This window comes from Eleutherodactylus coqui, chromosome 11 (genome assembly GCF_035609145.1).
Source record: "Eleutherodactylus coqui strain aEleCoq1 chromosome 11, aEleCoq1.hap1, whole genome shotgun sequence".
NCBI lineage: Eukaryota > Metazoa > Chordata > Amphibia > Anura > Eleutherodactylidae > Eleutherodactylus > Eleutherodactylus coqui.
This window is the reverse complement of record NC_089847.1, coordinates 5,395,622-5,416,137: the sequence shown is the minus strand read 5'-3', so window position 1 is coordinate 5,416,137 and position 20,516 is coordinate 5,395,622. Positions and strand designations below refer to the sequence as shown.

The 20,516-nt window shown below is 48.3% G+C and overlaps 1 protein-coding gene across 4 annotated transcripts in view; it reads left to right on the top strand.

Moving 5' to 3' along the window:
* Positions 1 to 20,237, top strand: part of MTSS2 (MTSS I-BAR domain containing 2) — a 39,314-nt gene extending 19,077 nt beyond the window's left edge. For 2 of the 4 annotated variants that reach the window (XM_066583907.1, XM_066583906.1), the window contains exons 7-14: positions 1,176 to 1,333; positions 1,416 to 1,523; positions 10,712 to 10,809; positions 11,017 to 11,143; positions 11,221 to 11,295; positions 11,680 to 11,841; positions 13,340 to 13,505; positions 14,712 to 20,237. In XM_066583907.1, coding sequence (XP_066440004.1) covers positions 1,176 to 1,333; positions 1,416 to 1,523; positions 10,712 to 10,809; positions 11,017 to 11,143; positions 11,221 to 11,295; positions 11,680 to 11,841; positions 13,340 to 13,505; positions 14,712 to 15,496 — 1,679 coding nt within the window. In that variant the 3' untranslated portion in view covers positions 15,497 to 20,237. Of the gene's footprint in view, positions 1 to 1,175; positions 1,334 to 1,415; positions 1,524 to 10,711; positions 10,810 to 10,944; positions 11,144 to 11,220; positions 11,296 to 11,679; positions 11,842 to 13,339; positions 13,506 to 14,711 lie in introns of all 4 variants that reach the window. The other 2 variants (XM_066583905.1, XM_066583904.1) reach the window with 1 other exon arrangement.
* Positions 20,238 to 20,516: the final 279 nt, after the last annotated feature.

Sequence of the window (20,516 nt, the reverse complement as noted above, 5' to 3'; positions counted from 1 at the left end):
ATCATCCTCCATCCTCATCATCATCCTCCATCCTCATCATCCTCCATCATCATCATCCTCAATCATCATCATGATCATCATTATTATCAGCATCATTATCAACCCAGTCATCACATCATCATTCATCATCATCCTCATCATCCTCCATCATCATCCTCATCATCCTCCATCATCATCATCCTCATCATCATCATCATCATCATCATGCCCATCAGCGACACCCCCTGTACATTATAAGCTGTCCTGTAATCGTACACATTGGTTAAAATGTATCAGTCCGTCTTTAACCATTTCCCTTCCTGAAGCTTTCCTGTGGGGGGGGGGGGGCTCTTTGCATGCCGGTGCTCACTAACCTTCCTCTTCTTTTCTCTTGCATCGTCTTCTGCTCCTTCCTGTAGAAGTTCTAGGTAAGTGATGGGGAGGGGGGCATCAGAGGGGAGGGACTTCATAGTGGTGGGCTTCAGCGAGGGAGGGTTTTTTAAAGGGGAGGGACTTCATGTAGGTGAAGCTTAAGAGGGGAGGGGCTTCAGAGAGGAGGGGATATTAAAGTAGCGGAGGGAACATCGCAGGGCAGAAGACTTCAGAGATGATATCCCCTCCTTACAGACCCGGAGCGCTGACGCCGCCATGTTATTTGTCATCCTGGCCAGATATAGCAGACTTGTAAAATGGTTGATGGAGCATCTTCAAGATCTCTGCTTTCTGGCAGCAAATAGGAATATTCTTGTTTACATCCATTCGCTGACAGCAATCAGAGATCTTGAAAATGGTGAAAGAGAAAATCTGTCAGAAGGTTTTAAACGTTCTCGTTATGTAGTGATGAAGCTTCATGTACAGAGGACTGAACACCATCCCTGTAACGGGGGCTTCTCATCACATACATATTGCTAGGATGGGCCAACAAGTTCGACCGATGACCACTGACTGCCACAATAAAGTGACGCAAGCGCTGGGGATTGGTCGGCCATTAACCATTATGCGGCAGGAGACGACGTGGCGCAGAGCTTTCCAAGCATCCCAGCTGCTTCCTTCTAACAACCAGCCTTGGTCAGACCCCCAGCAGAGCAGTGGTCTCACCTGTCAGGTATAGGAGCGGTCGTCTAATGCTCCTCCTGACCGCCGGCGGCAGCTCGAGCCTCATTGGCCTGTCACTCAGTGTCCTCTCTGTTCTGCAGGGAAGGGGGATCTGCAGCCTCAGCTGGACCACGCGCTGCAGGATGTAAACGACATGTACCTACTGCTGGAGGAGACCGAGAAACAGGCGGTGCGCAGGGCGCTGATCGAGGAGCGCGGGCGCTTCTGTACCTTCATCACACTATTACAGCCAGTGGTGGTAAGTACAGACTCATGCAAGATGCTGAGGGACCGGGTCACGTGCCATCTCAGCTTCATGTCTCATGATTTTGCACTTTTAGAGTGGAGAGATTCACATGTTGGGGGAGGTGACGCACCTACAGGCGATAATCGAGGACCTGATGCTGCTGAGTGACGAACCGCACAAATTGCCTGCAGCCAGCGAACAGGTAAGAGCCCGGGCCAGCCATGGGTTGGACAGATACTGTCACAGTGTCTGCAGGATGTTATGTGTCAGGAGGATTTACTAACATATACCGCCAACCGATACACAGAGAACAAACCGTACAGACGTAGCAAATGGTAAACGAGCGCGCCTTGGTAATGTAGCACTCTGAATGTTGGTACGTTTTGAAGAGCACGCTGCTCCAATGCAAAGCAAATAGCGAGCTGCACTACGATAATGGCTGAGCGCTCCAAGTCGTTTAACGTTCGCTACGTCTGTATATCACATGACACAGTTGCAACCAAAATTATTCAACCCCCCCCCCCCCTCCCCAGTACAGGTGAGCTTTGTGTACCAAACTTACAAGCAAAGAACATGATACAAAAATATACGAAGACGCTGAATGTTCCCAGAGATACAACTGGACGCCGTTCACAAGCCCTAGGGCTGCGGTTAGACGCAACGATTATCGGTCAAAAAAATAAAACGCTCACGTGAGCAAAAGTGGGTGAGCCGACGACAAACGAGAGATGTGCACTTGTCAGGTGTTACTCAGCTTAAACAGGACTAAAAATCATCGTTGACTGTTAGGAGGTGTTGGGACCAGTGGATGGGGGCACACAAGGTGACCAGGCTCAGGGCGCCCCCTACAGACCACCAGTAGAGAGTAGCATCTGACCAGACTGTTAGGAGGTGTTGGACCAGTGGATGGGGGCACACAAGGTGACCAGGCTCAGGACGCCCCCTACAGACCACCAGTAGAGAGGAGCGTCTGACCAGACTGTTAGGAGGTGTTGGACCAGTGGATGGGGGCACACAAGGTGACCGGGCTCAGGACGCCCCCTACAGACCACCAGTAGAGAGGAGCGTCTGACCAGACTGTTAGGGGGTGTTGGGACCAGTGGATGGGGGCACACAAGGTGACCAGGCTCAGGGCGCCCCCTACAGACCACCAGTAGAGAGGCGTGTCTGACCAGACTGTTAGGGGGTGTTGGGACCAGTGGATGGGGGCACACAAGGTGACCAGGCTCAGGGCGCCACCTACAGACCACCAGTAGAGAGGTGTGTCTGACCAGACTGTTAGGAGGTGTTGGGACCAGTGGATGGGGGCACACAAGGTGACCAGGCTCAGGGCGCCCCCTACAGACCACCAGTAGAGAGGAGTGTCTGACCAGACTGTTAGGAGGTGTTGGGACCAGTGGATGGGGGCACACAAGGTGACCGGGCTCAGGACGCCTCCTACAGACCACCAGTAGAGAGGATCGTCTGACCAGACTGTTAGGAGGTGTTGGGACCAGTGGATGGGGGCACACAAGGTGACCAGGCTCAGGGCGCCCCCTACAGACCACCAGTAGAGAGGAGTGTCTGACCAGACTGTTAGGAGGTGTTGGGACCAGTGGATGGGGGCACACAAGGTGACCGGGCTCAGGACGCCTCCTACAGACCACCAGTAGAGAGGAGCATCTGACCAGACTGTTAGGAGGTGTTGGGACTAGTGGATGTGTGAGGGCACACAAGGTGACCGGGCTCAGGACGCCCCCTACAGACCACCAGTAGAGAGGAGCGTCTGACCAGACTGTTAGGACCAGTGGATGGGGGCACACAAGGTGACCGGGCTCAGGACACCTCTACAGACCACCAGTATAGAGGAGCGTCTGACCGGACTGTTAGGAGGTGTTGGACCAGTGGATGGGGGCACACAAGGTGACCGGGCTCAGGACACCCCTACAGAACACCAGTAGAGAGGAGCGTCTGATCATCTGACAAGTACCAGCAGCGACAACTGTTTCATTGTCTGCCATCCAGGGACAGGGGGCGCCATCATTACACCCCTGTGTCTGTTGGAATCACTTACAAACACCAAAGAAAAACTACAAAATGCAGTATGAAAAATCTTTTGCACTCCAAACTTCTGTACAGTCCAAGTATCCCCGCCTCCAGCAAGCGAGTGCTGTGATTGGATCACTAGCGCTGTGGCTAGTGATCATAACTGGCACTCAATGAACAATCACAGCCATTCAGTGATGTCATTCACTGAATAGCTGTGAATGATCGAGCGCCGACTCTGATTGGATCACGAGCGCTGTGGCTCAGCCAATCACAGCACTTGCTTGCTAGAGGCAGGGTATTCACAGCGAATTCTCGGGAAGAGAGTGCTGTCAGCGTAGAGGACACGGCAGCCTGCTGCAGCGCCGGAGACCAGCGCAAGGGACAGGAATACCGCCAGCTAGGTGAGTATTGCTGCTTTTTTAAATCTAGTGTAGATAGGGCTTATTTTGGGGAGGGCTTATATTTTACCCCACCCCCTATTATCGGGCTAGGTCTTATTTTCGAGAGAGCACTGTAGTTATTAGAGCGCCCCTTTGCTACAGTCCTGTATCACTGAAAGGATGAGACATCCACTCACAGCCTGTACTCACCCCAGATATATCTGTACATAGTTATTAGAGCGCCCCCTCGTTACAGTCCTAGTATAATAGATGATGGGAGAGATCTCTGTACTGACCCCTGATATATCTGTACATAGTTATTAGAGCGCCCCCTTGTTACAGTCCTGGGTATAATAGATGATGGGAGAGATCTATGTACTGACCCCTCATATATCTATACATAGTTATTAGAACACCCCCTTGTTACAGTCCTGGGTATATTAGATGATCGGAGAGATCTCTGTACGGACCCCAGATATATCTATACATAGTTATTAGAACACCCCCTTGTTACAGTCCTGGGTATAATAGATGATGGGAGAGATCTCTGTACTGACCCCTGATATATTATACATAGTTATTAGAGCACCCCCTTGTTACAGTCCTGGGTATATTAGATGATCGGAGAGATCTCTGTACGGACCCCAGATATATCTATACATAGTTATTAGAGCGCCCCCTTGTTACAGTCCTGGTATAATAGATGATGGGAAGACCTCTGTACGGACCCCAGATATATCTATATATAGTTATTTGAGCGCCCCCTTGTTACAGTCCTGGGTATAATAGATGATGGGAGAGATCTCTGTACAGACCCCAGATATATTATACATAGTTATTAGAGCGCCCCCTTGTTACAGTCCTGGGTATAATAGATGATGGGAGAGATCCCTGTACTGACCCCTGATATATCTATACATAGTTATTAGAGCGCCCCCTTGTTACAGTCCTGGTATAATAGATGATAGGAGAGATCTCTGTACTGACCCCTGATATATCTATACATAGTTATTGGAGCGCCTTCTTGTTATAGTCCTGGGTATAATAGATGATGGGGGAGATCTCTGTACTGATCCCTGATATATCTATACATAGTTATTAGAGCGCCCCCTTGTTACAGTCCTGGGTATAATAGATGATGGGAGAGATCTCTGTACTGACCCCTGATATATCTATACATAGTTATTGGAGCGCCTTCTTGTTATAGTCCTGGGTATAATAGATGATGGGGGAGATCTCTGTACTGATCCCTGATATATCTATACATAGTTATTAGAGCGCCCCCTTGTTACAGTCCTGGGTATAACAGATGATGGAAGAGATTTCTGTACTGACAGCTGATATATCTATACATAGCTATTAGAGCGCCCCCTTGTTACAGTCCTGGGTATAATAGATGATAAGAGAGATCTCTGTATTGTCCCCTGAGATATTATACATAGTTATTAGAGCGCCCCCTTGTTACAGTCCTGGGTATAAATAGATGATGAGAGAGATCTCTGTACTGACCCCTGATATATTATACATAGTTATTAGAGCGCCCCCTTGTTACAGTCCTGGGTATAATAGATGATGGGAGAGATCTCTGTACTGACCCCTGATATATTATACATAGTTATTAGAGTGCCCCCTTGTTACACTCCTGGGTATAAATAGATGATGGGAGAGATCTCTGTACTGACCCCTGATATATTATACATAGTTATTAGAGCGCCCCCTTGTTACAGTCCTGGGTATAATAGATGATGGGAGAGATCTCTGTACTGACCCCTGATATATTATACATAGTTATTAGAGCGCCCCCTTGTTACAGTCCTGGGTATAATAGATGATGGGAGAGATCTCTGTACTGACCCCTGATATATTATACATAGTTATTAGAGCGCCCCCTTGTTACAGTCCTGGGTATAATAGATGATGGGAGAGATCTCTGTACTGATCCCTGATATATTATACATAGTTATTAGGTCGCCCCTTAGTTGTCTCTTTCTAAACTAAATAACCCCAATTCCGCTCATTCCATTTATTACTTTAGTTGCCCCCTTTGTACCCACTCAAGCTCTTATCTGTCCTTCTTGAGCACCGCTGCCCAAAACTGTCCCCAATATTCCATGTGCGGTCTGACCAGTGACTCTAGAGAGGAAGAACAGCGGGTTTTATTTATTAATACTGTCTAAAACAAAACCGGTCTTCGTTGCCCCTAGCAACCCATCACAGCACAGCTGTCATTTTACCACAATACTTTCAGAAACGGCGGCTGCTCTCTGGTCGCTGTGGGCAACAAAGACACTTTTCCTTTAACCCCTTAGTGACAGCCCTATCGTAAAACTACGTCCTGCTGTTGCAGGACGTGTATGGAGGGAGGTAGCGGTGCTATCTCCCTCCATACAGCGCGGGCATCAGCTGTTTATTACAGCTGACACCCGCGGGCAATAGCTGCGTTCGGCCGATCGCGGCTATTAACCCTTTAAATGCCGCTGTCAATTCTGACAGCGGCATTTAAATCCTCCGAACGCTGTTCGGGGTCCCGCACGGCCCCCCCGCTGTGAGATCGGGGGATCCGTGCAGGTGTCATGGCAGCCGGGGGCCTAATGAATGGCCCCAGGGCTGCCTTAGCAGACTGCCTATCAAGCCATCCACACAGGGTGGCTTGAAAGACTGCCTGTAAAAAAGCAGTATGACGTAATGCTATAGCATTACGTCATACTGCAGGAGCGATCAAAGCATCGCATGTTAAAGTCCCCCAGGGGGACTTCAAAGTAATGTAAAAAAAATAATCAATAAAGTTTTTTTAATTGTTAAAAAAAAAAAGTTATAAAAGTTTAAATCACCCTTTTGCTATATCCATTATTAAAAAATCAAAATCATAACATAAAAATATGTATTTGATATCGCCGCGTCCGTAAAAGTCAGATCTATCAAAGTAGTGCATTATTTTTCCCACACAATGAACGTCGTCTGAAAAAAAAAATAAAGAACACCAGAAATACACTTTTTTAGTTACCCTGTCTCCCAGAAAAAACGCAATAAAAAGCGATCAAAAAGTCGTATGTATTCCAAATTGATACTATCGGAAACTTCAGGACATCCCGCAAAAAATGAGCCCTTGCTCAACTACGTCGACGAAAAAATAAAAAAGGTATTGCGCTCACAAAATGACCGCAGAAAATAATTGAAAAAAATTAAATATCTTAAAAAAAAAAAATTAAAGTACTACAGCAAAAAAAATACTATATAAGTTTGGTATCGTAGTAATCGTACTGACCCATAGAATAAAAATATCAGGTCGTTTGTGTTGCAGTTTGTGCGCCGTAGAAACAGGACGCACCGAAAGATGGTGGAATGTCGTTTTTTTTCCATTTCTCTCCGCTAAGAATTTTAAAAAAGTTTTTCAGTAAATTATATGGTACAATAAATAGCGCCATTGAAAAATACAACTCATCCCGCAAAAAACAAGCCCTCATACAGCGACGGCGATGGATAAATAAAGGAGCTACGATTTTTTTAAAGGGAGTAGGAAAAAACAAAAATGGGAAAAAGCAAAAAAGCTCCGTCACTAAGGGGTTAAGATAGTGTTGACAACTGAGCCCTGATGTTCTCATCTTGCGCCCCTGGACCTCCTCTGATGCCCCCGTGATCCTATTTACCTACATATGGCAGCATCCACATCAAACTCCGGCTTCGTATTTCAGTTTTCTGCGGATTTAGCCCTTTTCAATGGACAAATTTGCATGCAGATTTCCGAACACGAATTTAGCACATTAATGTCAAAAAGTTACATTTCACTTCTTTTTTTTCCATGCACAGATTAGAAATTTGCTTTTGGAAAAGTCCCCCCCCCCATATTAAATACTTGGATTCTGCATCCGTTCCAGTGAGGGGCTGCATACTGCTCTAGCGCGTCTCTGGTTTACGTATGGACTTCGGCCGTGTGTCCCAGCCTGACCGCCGGCCTCCTGACCCAAACGCTGAGCATCACTCACTTGTATGATAGTCAGCCTTAGGATCCAGAGGCCGGCGGTCAGGCCAGGACACACGGCCGAAGTCCATACGTAAACCAGAGGCGCACTAAAGCAGTATGACAGCCCCTAAAGAGCTACCATGTGAACAAGGCCGGCCCCATCAGAGCAGCCCCTGAAATTTAGGCCGTATTTATACAGGCGAGCGCGATATCGCTCCGAGAACCTTGTCGGATATCGTGCTTGTATTCCTGCAGTGTTCTCTGTAGGCGCGATGCGTCACATCACATTACTGCAGGTTATTTGCACGTTTCACGCTGAGAGAGAAAACTTGCCCGTGTAAATACAGCCATGGCAAGTAATAGGCTCTATTTTCTTGCAAGTTTTAGTGTCTCACAACTCACAAAACGGGTTTGTTACATTGTATCAGTTCAGGCAAGTAACCTGTATCAGTCTGGGGTCCACAGAGGAATGACTAGGCTGGTTACATTGTATTTCACCGTAGGGAACCACAAGAAATGTAAAATATAACTTTTATTAGTTAGATAAAAAGAAAAAGAAAATATTGTGCGATATAAAGTGATAGAATAGATCTATGCTGATATAATAAGACTAGGAGGTCTCATATGTATACTGATTGCTTTCTTAAAGTCCAGATATTCCCTTTAAGAAAGAAATCTTATATGACCCATTGGGAACTCTATGTGATACATAAACTCTCTCTCCCTTCTAAGTTGGTGGGAATTGGTTTAAATCAATTCTCCTATTATCCAGTGTATCAGATAATATAGTCGAAGGGGAGATGTGTAGATGTTGACAGGGATTACTAAGTGCCCCAATCACAGATGGAAGTGTCAACTGGGATCCTATATCCCCAAATTCAATGGAGTATGTATTCACTTTGAGATATATAGAATCCTAGGGTTATATATCAGGCTGGAACAAATGAATAAGTCACCACAATAGATGATTTGTAAATCCTGGGTTCCTATTTTATGGTAACCCACATATCCCTACAATCATCAAGGGATGGATACACATCCCAGAGTCCAATGGTGCATATTCAAAAGGATGGCTTATGAATTTATAGAGCAATGCGCGGTATGCCCTAGATGACAGGAATAGCCAAAAGGCAACGTTCTGGCCATCCAAAGTCTATGTAACAAAGATCAAAGGTTTTTTCTTTGATTCATATAGAGAACTCCTTTCAGAGGAAAAATATATACTGATCTGAGATATAACTACAGATCATATATATTACTCTAAGATATAACTACAGATCATATATATTACTCTGAGATATAACTACAGATCATATATATTACTCTGAGATATAACTACAGATCATATATATTACTCTGAGATATAACTACAGATCATATATATTACTCTGAGATATAACTACAGATCATATATATTACTCTAAGATATAACTACAGATCATATATATTACTCTGAGATATAACTACAGATCATATATATTACTCTGAGATATAACTACAGATCATATATATTACTCTGAGATATAACTACAGATCATATATATTACTCTGAGATATAACTTCAGATCATTTTGCTGTTGGTATAAGTGACTTCTGTCATATTACTGCAGGGGTACACCCAAAGTTTTTTCTGTATGACAGAAGTCACTTATACCAACAGCAAAATGATCTGTAGTTATATCTCAGAGTAATATATATGATCTGTAGTTATATCTCAGATCAGTATATATTTTTCCTCTGAAAGGAGTTCTCTATATTAATCAAAGAAAAAACCTTTGATCTTTGTTACAAAGACTTTGGATGGCCAGAACTTTGCCTTTTGGCTATTCCTGTCATCTAGGGCATACCGCGCATTGCTCTATAAATTCATAAGCCATCCTTTTGAATATGCACCATTGGACTTTGGGATGTGTATCCATCCCTTGATGATTGTAGGTATATGTGGGTTACCATAAAATAGGAACCCAGGATTTACAAATCATCTATTGTGGTGACTTATTCATTTGTTCCAGCCTGATATATAACCCTAGGATTCTATATATCTCAAAGTGAATACATACTCCATTGAATTTGGGGATATAGGATCCCAGTTGACACTTCCATCTGTGATTGGGGCACTTAGTAATCCCTGTCAACATCTACACATCTCCCCTTCGACTATATTATCTGATACACTGGATAATAGGAGAATTGATTTAAACCAATTCCTACCAACTTAGAAGGGAGAGAGAGTTTATGTATCACATAGAGTTCCCAATGGGTCATATAAGATTTCTTTCTTAAAGGGAATATCTGGACTTTAAGAAAACAATCAGTATACATATGAGACCTCCTAGTCTTATCATTATATCAGCATAGATCTATTCTATCACTTTATATCGCACAATATTTTCTTTTTCTTTTTATCTAACTTAATAAAAGTTATATTTTATATTTCTTGTGGTTCCCTACGGTGAAATATATTTCTTCAACGGGAACTTGGCTGCCTCGGTGATATACAAGCTGGTTACATTGTAACAAACTCTCAGCTGTAAGAAATGTTAGGTCAGGATGAGATTGTTGGTCTGGCAGAATTTAAGATGTTTTGCATTAACTGACAGCAAGCATTGATCTTGAAAATGGAAAGGAAATGAAACCCAAGGCATGTTAGAAGGCTGTGATAAAGCTTTATTTACATGGGACTGCACAGTTCCATATATCCCACTGGTCGGTGGCCTTATATGTTGTTGCAGATTAAGACGTGTTGTGCCCGGTTGCGGCTTCGCTCTTGCACTGACGTTCTATATGGCGGTGATGAAGGACAAAATGCAGAGAAAAATGGTAGCTGCAGAAGAAGTGGCACTAAGGAAGTGGCGGCTGCAGTCGGTCACCTGTCTGCCTTCGCCTGCTGTGATTGGCTGCTGTAGCAGCCTCCACTGCAGCGGCTCTGCTGCAGCAGCCTCCACTGCAGCGGCTCTGCTGCAGCAGCCTCCACTGCATCTGCAGCAATGATGGCTCTGCAATAATTCTCTTTTCTGGCAGGTCATTAAGGATTTGAAGGGATCTGACTACTCCTGGTCATACCAGACGCCCCCCTCCTCCCCCAGCAGCTCGGGGTCTCGCAAGTCTAGTATGTGCAGGTGAGTTGTCTGCGGCCCCCCGACACCGCCCCGTCATCGCCCCCACACACCCCGGTATATGTGAGAGGTGTAGTATTCTGTCTGTGGCGGTGTAACGGTGTCTCACATCATCGATGCTCTGACCATTTACCACAGTACAAAAACTGTCCCCTCCTGGCCAGCCGCCTCGCACCCCCACTCACCGGGTTCCGCGTGTCGCTATCGCAGCCTCCCGCAGTCTACAGGAGGAGCCCAGCGGCTGGTGAGCGCCTCCTCCCAAGACTCCGGATGCAGTTCCCATGAAGCGACCTACTCCAAGCCGCCATCGCCCATGCCCTCGGACATGACGAGCCAGGTGAGTGCGGAGACAGGTGTGCAGGAGACGAGCAGAGCGTCGCGCCTTCCTCTCTCATATCTTCTTCCCTCCATCAGAAATCCTCAAGCTCCGCATCTTCAGAAGCCTCCGAGACCTGCCAGTCAGTCAGCGAGTGCAGCTCCCCCACGTCGGTAAGTATCACAGCATCTGATGAGTGTTGTGCAGTCCCATGTAAAGTGCATTTCGTCTCCTTGCCGTTTTCAGGAGCTCTGCTTGCTGGCAGTGACTGGAAACAGTTTGTTTACATCCAGAGGCTGATGTCACATTTTATGCAGTGTAGACAATCCTTTGTGATGCCAGACGGATACATTGTAACAAACTATCAGGACAAAAGAGAGATTTTTGCTGCTGATTTGTTCACTGATGCACTGTAACAAATCTGCAGCTGTGAGATGTATTGGGTCAGAATGGGTTTTCAGCTAATGGAGTTAAACAAAACTTTCCCATTCATAGACAGCAAGAAGAGATCCTGAATAGCACACTGGACAAGCTCTCTAATGCTGTATGTTCTGCAGGACTGGTCACGGTCTGGTCCGTATGAAACCCCGCCTGCAAGTTCCCTTCAGCGCAGAAAGGACCGCGTGGAACATCTGAGGGAAGCAGAGCTGGGCCCCGGCTACCCAGGCTTTGAGGACCCTTACCGGCCACGGATGTCTCCAGCTGTCATCGCTGCCAAGGTAAGTGGTGCAGAGGAGATGATGTATTCTGCTGTCACCAGGGGTGCACCAAGCTGCTATGCCGCCTGGGGCGAACTGTTAAAGGGGTTTTCCAGGCAGCATCGGCTGTCAGTGCAGGGCTACGCTGGGGTCAGAACAAAAGCCCCTGCTCTGACCCCTGTCTAGTGGCCGGCGCTTGTAATTGCAGGCACACCTCTCATTGAAATCAATTGGACTCCAGCCAGCAATTACGAGCGTCGGCCACTATACAGGGGTAGAGCAGCGGCTTCCTTTCTGACCCCGGTGTAGCGCTGCACCGACAGCTGATGCTGCCTGGAAAACACCATTAAATGTGTCCCCCCTGCAAAAAACAAACAAAACACTCATTTTACAGGCTTTGAAAGTGCCAATACATCAGATATTTGAAGTATTGAGATTTGTGTGAAGTGACAGAGTAACAATGCCCCAGTAGTGGCCCCAATAGTAATAGTGCCCCCATTAGTTGCTCCAGTTTTAATAGTGACCCCCCCACCCATTGTAGTCCCAGTATTAATAGTGGCCCCAATAGTAATAATAACCCTGTTAGTGGTCCCAATTTTAATAGTGACTCAATTAATGACTCTTAGGCTGCATTCCCACAAATGTATATCGGATCAGTTTTCACGCCGAGCCGATATACGTCGTCCTCATGTGCATGGAGGGAGGGGGGGGGGGGGGAGGATGGAAGAGCCAGGAGCAGGAACTGAGCTCCCACCCCCTCTCTGCCTTCTCTTCGCCCCTCTGCACTATTTGCAATGGGGAGAAGCGGGACGGGGCGGGGCTAATTCTCGGAACTTAGGTCCGTCCCGCCTCCTTATATTGCAAATAGCGTAGAGGCTTAAAAACCGAGCCGATATACATTCGTGGGAATGCAGCCTTATAGTAATAGTGATCCTCATAGGGGTCCCAGTAATAATCGTGAACCCTTTAGGGACCCCAGTAGTAATAGTGAACCCGTTAGGGACCCCAGTAGTAATAGTGTCCCCCTTAGTGGTTCCAGTAGTAATTGTGGCCTCACTAATAGTAGTGCTGCTTTTAGTGACCCCCGCTAGTGGTGCCAGTATTAAGAGAGTCCCCTGTAGCGGACCTCCAGCAGGGCAGCAACCGGACAACATTAAGCATTTAACGCATTCCATCTGTAGCTCCAATCTCATGGCTGCTGTTGTAATCGGACTGTAATTCCTAACCCCTCTGCCGGTGTACAGGACGGCGTCTGCGTGCAGGAATGCAGACACTGGGGTGAGGATGGTGGAGGTCAGGAGCCACTGCCTGATTACAGCCGCTGGACTGGAGTTACGATGGAGTACGTTAAATGCTTGTCGGGACGCTGCCTGGCTGGTTCGCATCTGGTAATTGCCCCTCTGAGGTCCTGCAGGCTCAGGGCACCCCTGACTTAACTGCCCCGACTCCTCATATATTTCTCCAGCCCGTCATCCCTGTGCTAGTTGAGGGCTCACATTTCTCCGCTCTGCTCTTGCAGCACGGGGAGGAGGTGTCGCCCGCTGCCAGCGACCTCGCTATGGTTCTCACCCGGGGGTTGAGTCTGGAGCACCAGAAGAGCAGCCGCGACTCTCTGCAGTATTCCAGTGGCTACAGCACCCAAACTACGACGCCTTCCTGCTCCGAGGACACCATCCCTTCACAAGGTAACATGTGGAAAGCACCCCCAAAGGGTTAACTGCGGCCACAACTGGAAATGTAAAGCTTACGGGGTATGTTCACGTGGCAATTCCACAGCAAGTTCCGCTGCAATTCCCATTGCCTTCAATAGGAATATGCGCCGTGGACTTTAAATACGTATGTGGGGAAAAAAAAACTGATGTGGATCCCACATTGGGAATTCTGCATGTGGATTTTGCTCATTGGAAAGGGTGAAGATCCACGGCCATGCAGAAGGCATGCAGAAAAATCCATGTTGCATTCCGCCATCCGAACGTATCTTTAGGTTGTGTTGATACGTGGTAGATTTTGTTGCAGATCTGCAGCAGATGTCACCTTTTCGATTGAATGGAATGAAGTCTGCTGCAGATCCGAGCCAAAATTTGCAACTCCAACAGGTTATGTTCAGACTGCAGCTTCTGCTACCGCTCATAACCCGCACCGTCAATAAGTGAATTCCATGCAGAAAATTCCACAGCGGAATCCGCCCCGTGAACAAACCCCAAGGGAATTTATCTACGTGGCAAATGTACCGCTGATTTCACACCTTCAATTCATTTGAGCAGCGTGGAATCTGCTTCAAATTTGCATCAAGCAGACTTTGGCGCAGATTCTTTGTGTGGATCTGCCATGCAGGAATATATGTGTTAGAGCCGGCGCAGCATCCTGGAGGTAAAGCTTCAACAATATGTCATGAAAAGTGCAACTTTCTCCTCAACATTTTCAGGATCTCTGATTGCTGTCAGTGACTAGGACCATTCATTTTTACATCTAGGGACTGAAAACCTACCCTGACCTAATACGTTTCACAGCTGAAGGTTTGTTACAATGTATCCACCCTAGTCAATTCTCTCTAACTCCAGACTGATACATGTTGCCTGCACTGATACATTGTAACAAACCATCAGGACAGGAGATAGATGTGTGCTGCTGATGTGTTCTCCTCAGAGGATTGTCTATACTGATGCATTGTAACAAACCCTCAGCAGTGGTTGCAGAACGAGGCCAGGATGAGTTTTCAGCTTCTGGATATAAAATACAAAATCAGCAGAGATCTTGAAATGTAGTGGAAGTGAAACACAAGGTCTAGTAGAAGGTTGCAGAAGGTTTCACGGTCCGATGATCGGCTTACATGGACTGCGCCTTCCTTTGCCGTGGACATTCGCCCTCCTTACTTGCCGTTCTTTGCACAGGTTCTGACTACGACTGTTACTCAGTGAATGGAGATGCAGATGGTGACAGCTCTGGGGACTTTGACCGATCCTCCACAGTTCCCCGGAGCAGCAGCTTGGCACAGAATTACCGCCGCATGCTTCAGACCAAGCGTCCAGCCTCCACAGCCGGACTGCCCACCGCCATGCCCCCCGCTGGATCTGCACCCCCACCCCCACAGTCGAGCTCGACACCAGGTGTGGCCACCATAAGACGTACTCCTTCCACCAAGCCCACAGTCAGACGCACTTTATCCAACGCCGGACCCATTCCATGTCGCCCTCCCATTGTGCCAGTAAGAACACCCACTGTGCCCGACTCTCCCGGAGGAGGACTGGGGGGGCGGTCGCGTGTCGGAAGTGAAGAGTGCGTCTTCTATCTAGGAGCGGATGATGGAAGCCCCCTTGACTATGCCAAGTCTTCTCCCAAGCGCCTCAGTCTCCCCAATGCAGCCTGGGGGGGTGCCGGAGAAATGTCAGTGTATGGAGGGGGCGGAGCAGATGAGGAAGATGTGGGCGGAGGTCTTCTGGCTGCCAATCGGCACAGTCTAGTGGAGAAGATCGGGGAGCTTGTAGCAGGGGCGCATGCCCTGGGGGATGGGCAATTCCCTTTCCCTTCAGCTCCAGACAAGAGTCAGATTCCTGCTCCGACAGGGGGAGGGAGTGGGTCAGAACCACCGGCTGGTGACATGCTGGCATCCATACGTAGAGGGGTGCGGTTACGCCGAACCCTGACCAACGACCGCTCTGCACCTCGGATCTTGTGATCTTGATTCGAGGGTCAATAGGATTAAGGATTGGTGCTCTGGGGGAGGGGAGTGAAATATACTGTGACGCAAGCAAACCCAGAAACCAAGGGGTGCTTAACCCTTACTATGCAGGTCTCTCCGGGGCTAGAAAGGTTAAGTTTGAAGACTGACCGAAGCTTTTTGACCATTCTCCGCCCCGGTGAGGACTGTACCGACCATTTCCAATGAAGTAGCATTAGGATGTAAGGAAATGGTCTGTAACGGCAGCTGACAACCCCCCTGTACGCAGGGGCGCACAGCGCTGCAATGAACATAGTGTCAGAAGACGTCGCTGCTACGGCAGACCATGGTGTATCTACCGGTCACCGCCATGGAGGGTTAGAGCAGCATGGACTGGTCTCTATGTACCAGGACCTCACTATGCAGGAGGCGCACATCTTGTGACTTTATCTTCATTGCAGCCGTGTGACTTGAGGACCGCGGCACCAGACGACGGACCCTCCAGCCTCTTGTAGCTCAGTCTCCTCCGGATCGCCTGGTTCGGGCCCACGGATCTATACTGGTTGGGCCAATGAGGGCGGATGGATGGGACGTCTGCACTACGCAGCACACAATGCAGGACTCTGGACAACCCGCGGCGTCAGGACACAATGCCCCCACAGCCCCAAACTTTCTTACTCTACAATTTGTGCCAAGCGGTTGTTTTGGACTCTGGGCGGCTGCCGTGTTTCGTTCACATGATAGGTGGAGTAGTCGCTCCGGCACAGCAATGGCCTCCCATTTTTGGTCTCATGGTAGTGCCGGAATAGCTGAGCTCGCAGGGACCCTGCCTTTACTGATCACAGAGGCCTCTCTTCTAGTGCCATTCAGAACCAGCCTTGTGCCACCTGTGTGCCCACGCTGTGTAGTGAGGAGCAGTCCCCCTGCGTCCCAGGACCACCTCTGCACTTATGCCCTGTAGAAAATAGCACTTAGGACTCATAGGGTTCCCGCCATTAATTTATGATCCCCCTATAGACTATTTGATTCCTTCTTGTCACCCCGAAGATTGTGTGGGGGGCATTTCCTTAACGTGAACTCGTCCCTACACATGGTGATCGGCCTGTTGATAGAGGCGCACATCTGTGTGCACACGATGGATGTGTCACCCCAGTAATGCTGAAAGCCTCTGAGGGTAATGTAGCACGAGCCCCTGGGCCTGGCGATATGGCCCCCGTAGCGGGCACTTACTCTGGGCCTGGCGATATGGCCCCCGTAGCGGGCACTTACCCTGGGCCTGGCGATATGGCCCCCATAGCGGGCACTTACCCTGGGCCTGGCGATATGGCCCCCGTAGCGGGCACTTACTATAGAGCCGTATTTTTTCAGAGAGTAACAAGAGGATAACTTTTATCTCGCCAGAAGGAAGTGCGGAGATTTAGAGCAGAGACAGAGAATATTTTTAGCAGCTCTGGCGGAGCCGGGGCCGCAGATCAATATGGAGAGATGTAGCCCTGTTCTAATGCCACCTGCTGGCCAGGTGGAGAACTGCAATGAGCTCTCATAAATTGTAGCAGAAACCTAAGTTCTCCTGCCTGTCGTATCAATGAGATTCAGACGCCTGCAGAAAGATGGTGACCGGCGGTGCGCTTCTGTCACCGAATTGCCCACGACCGGTTAGGGTAAAACTTTAGAACTTATGACAGTTTAAAGGAGAAGAAATTCTAGAAGACATCCCTTCACTGAGTGGAAAAATGTGAAAACTGCCCAAAGGCTGCACCACTGCAAGGTACAGTGTTGGCATGGAGACGCTGCGTGCATCCGAATTACCGTCCACATCCATGTCCACATATATACACACAATTATTGAAGCCAGGCAGGATGTAGATGTGGATACGGCCGGCGATTTGGAAGCACACAATGTCTCTTTCAGTAGTGCAGCCTCCGACTTTAGTCTTGAAACTTCTTGCAGGAAGGACTTCTTGGGGTACGCGTGAAGTCATTTAGGGGGCAGGACAATTTTTTGTGAATGGACCTTATTACAGTTGCAAATACAGTATTTGCACAAGTCCATCAGGAACCAGCCGGGAGGGTCCCCCTATATTACTGGGGTGCGGTAATAGGTAAGGCATGTGAGGAGCAGCTTTTGCAGGTGTTATTGTTGCAGGAAGGTTTTGGATGTGGATTTTCTGTCCTGGGTTTGATGGTTGATGTAGGGTGATTGGTTATTGGTCGTATGACAATGCAGACCTGTAGGGGGAGACTGTGAGTAAGACTTTGCTATAGGGCCATAGGAGTCCCACGGATTGGGGTGAAGACAGTGAAATGTCCCGTCTACGTCATCCTGCAACTTTACTGAATTTCCTCCATCAGTATCTGAAGTTCTCAGAGAAATGATTACGTGATCTATAACCGACACGAGATCTCATCGGTCCGTGATCTACTCCGCTCTGGTTTAGACCCCTTAGGAACCTTTCACACGGGCAGAATTGTGTCCAAAATCCGCAGTGGGATTTGTCATCATGCGATAAATCAGAATCGTCATGTCCGACTGCGGGTTTTCAGGTGGAATTGAAAGTGGCCTAAATCTGCATTCACTTCTGCATCAGAATCCACATTTAGGGCTTATTCAGATGACCATATTTACGCAGGTATTTCCACGCATAAAAACGTCGCGAAGCATTGGATTGAAAATATTTGCGCACGAAAAAAAGGACCTACTCTTTTCCGGTCGTCTTTTTTATACGCCGCGTGAAGAGATCGGTCTTGCCCTATCTTTCGCCGTGATATGCAGCAAGCTCCCATAGACTTCTATGGCAGCTGGAAAAAAGGGAGGGGAGGGGGTTATCCTGCGTACAATGGCATTAATTCTCTGTAATTAGGCATTAATCGTCATTCCGTTCATTTTATCTCGATTGTTGCTTACCGTCGCTTTAGCGTGTTTTTTTTACATACACGCAGCAGCGCCTGTGGGAATAGCTTGAAATGCGACAATTAAGATCAGGACTCGATCGTGTCAAAAATTCATTCATGCGAATATACGGTGCGTACGGGCGAAGGTAAAAACGCATCCGGTCGTGTGAATGAGCCCTTAGGCCTGCGGCTTACTGCAGTGGGATATTGCGCTGCGTGGTGTGGAATGATCTGCTCCTTTAAGCAATGTTTAAGATCTACACGATCGTAGAGTTAATGGATCTCTATGAGGCTGTAGTCACACGGGGGACTTTCCCGTACAAGTCCTGTCCGGTTGTGATACTGATGGAACGCACGTGTTAAAAGTACCCATTATTTTCAATGCATTTATTCACATGAGCCGTCGTATTCCTCCCAGCGAGGTTTTGTAGTTCTGATGTATCAGCTGGATTTCCGCTGTGAGAACACCGCCGCCGTCAGACCGCCTTACCTTGTATGCAACACATGCGCAGCCTGGGCCTGTGTCCCATCAATAAGACTGTGAACAACAGGGGTTCAGTAAAGGTTGCAGGAAGGCGCAAACAGGATGGTGAATCAGAGGGGTGCGAGTGAGGAGAACCTAGCAAGTCTGAGGAGAGGGAAAGGCAAGTGATGAAGAAGGAGCAGCTGTAAGGAGGGCGCCGCTGATCTCAGGGGTGTCGACCGCACTGCTCAACCGCTTAGTAATGGGAGATGTGAGGGAAAAATGAAATATAAACTTGTGAAGACTACAGATGTGAAAACCGCTCTGCCTCTGCCGGATGTGACCGGCCCAAAGCCTATGGCTGCACTGCTGAGAGACCGGTGACAACGCATCCCTTCTGACCCCTTGTTGTCCTGAGTGGATCCTGATCGCCGTCCACATCCTGCCTGGCCGTCGTGTGTGTTTGTACTGCAGCCTCAGGCTTCAGGCCTGTAACTTCGGGAAGAGATGGCGGAGTTCTGCGGTCTCCTTCTGCTCGGTTTGCTCCCCCTGTACAGAAGGGATAGCCGGTGCGGACAGGAGTAGTGGATGACACAGCGGGGACGGTCTGGGGGTCTGCAGTACGCGGTCCTCATGTGTAGGTCATGAGCTGCGCTGACCCTCCTGGAGCCCCTCGCTCTAGCAATAGGATAACGGCAATAATAATGCAGCGGCGGTGACTCCCTCCCTGCCAGTGACTGCGGACCGCGATCGGCGCAGCTCGTGCCACCATTAGTCCGGCTCCTATTGACCTCAGCGGTAGGAGGAGCCGGGGAGGCGATGATGCACTTTGACGCAAGTCCCATAGAAATGAATAGGATCCGTTTTTTTATTTGTTGTGGTAGCCCCTCCAGCAGCTATGCATCACGTGAAGGGTCCCCCGCGGCCCCTTAGGGAGAGAGAAGAAGCAGGAGACCAAGGAAAGGCGAATGCAAGCACAACGCTCCCCTCCCCCTCTACGTCCCTCGCGGACAGCCTGGTCAGTCCCTTTATATATGAAGCCCCCCGTGTGTGTATAACACGTCGTTGTACAGAGCCCCCCTTACACTGGATTTCCGTGTCTCCGTTTGTATGTGTGTTCACAGGCCTGTATCTGTAACCTCGCTGCCTGACCGCCGGGCCCTACGCTTCACCCCATCTTGTATGATGTTAGATTTGGGGGGAGGGGCAGCCCCCCCAACACTGTGTCTTACCAACGTGTAACCGTCTTCTGCTCGCTGTTCTTCCGCTTCTGTTGCCTCCTTCCCTCATGACTTTTATGCTTTATTCTTTTTCTAGTTCATCTTTTTCACTCAGAATTGCGCTGACGGTAACTCCGCACTGTGACAACCCAGTATTAATAAAACTTGTACTGTATACATCGCCTTCTCCGCGGTCACATGACTCTTACTGATTCTACACCGGCGTGGTAAATAATGGGGGCCGCGGCTAGGGTGCCGCCATTGTCACCAAAAAATACCGACCAGTATAAAAGGGTGTGAGGCTTATCTCAAGATAAAACATGGCCTCTCAGTGGCCCCTGTAGTCATAGCCCCCCTTAGTGGCCCAATAATAGTGCTCCCAATAAGGGCTCCAAAGGTGTTAGTGGCCCCCAATAATAATAGTGTGCCTCCCCCCTTAATGGCCGCAATAGTAATAGTGCGC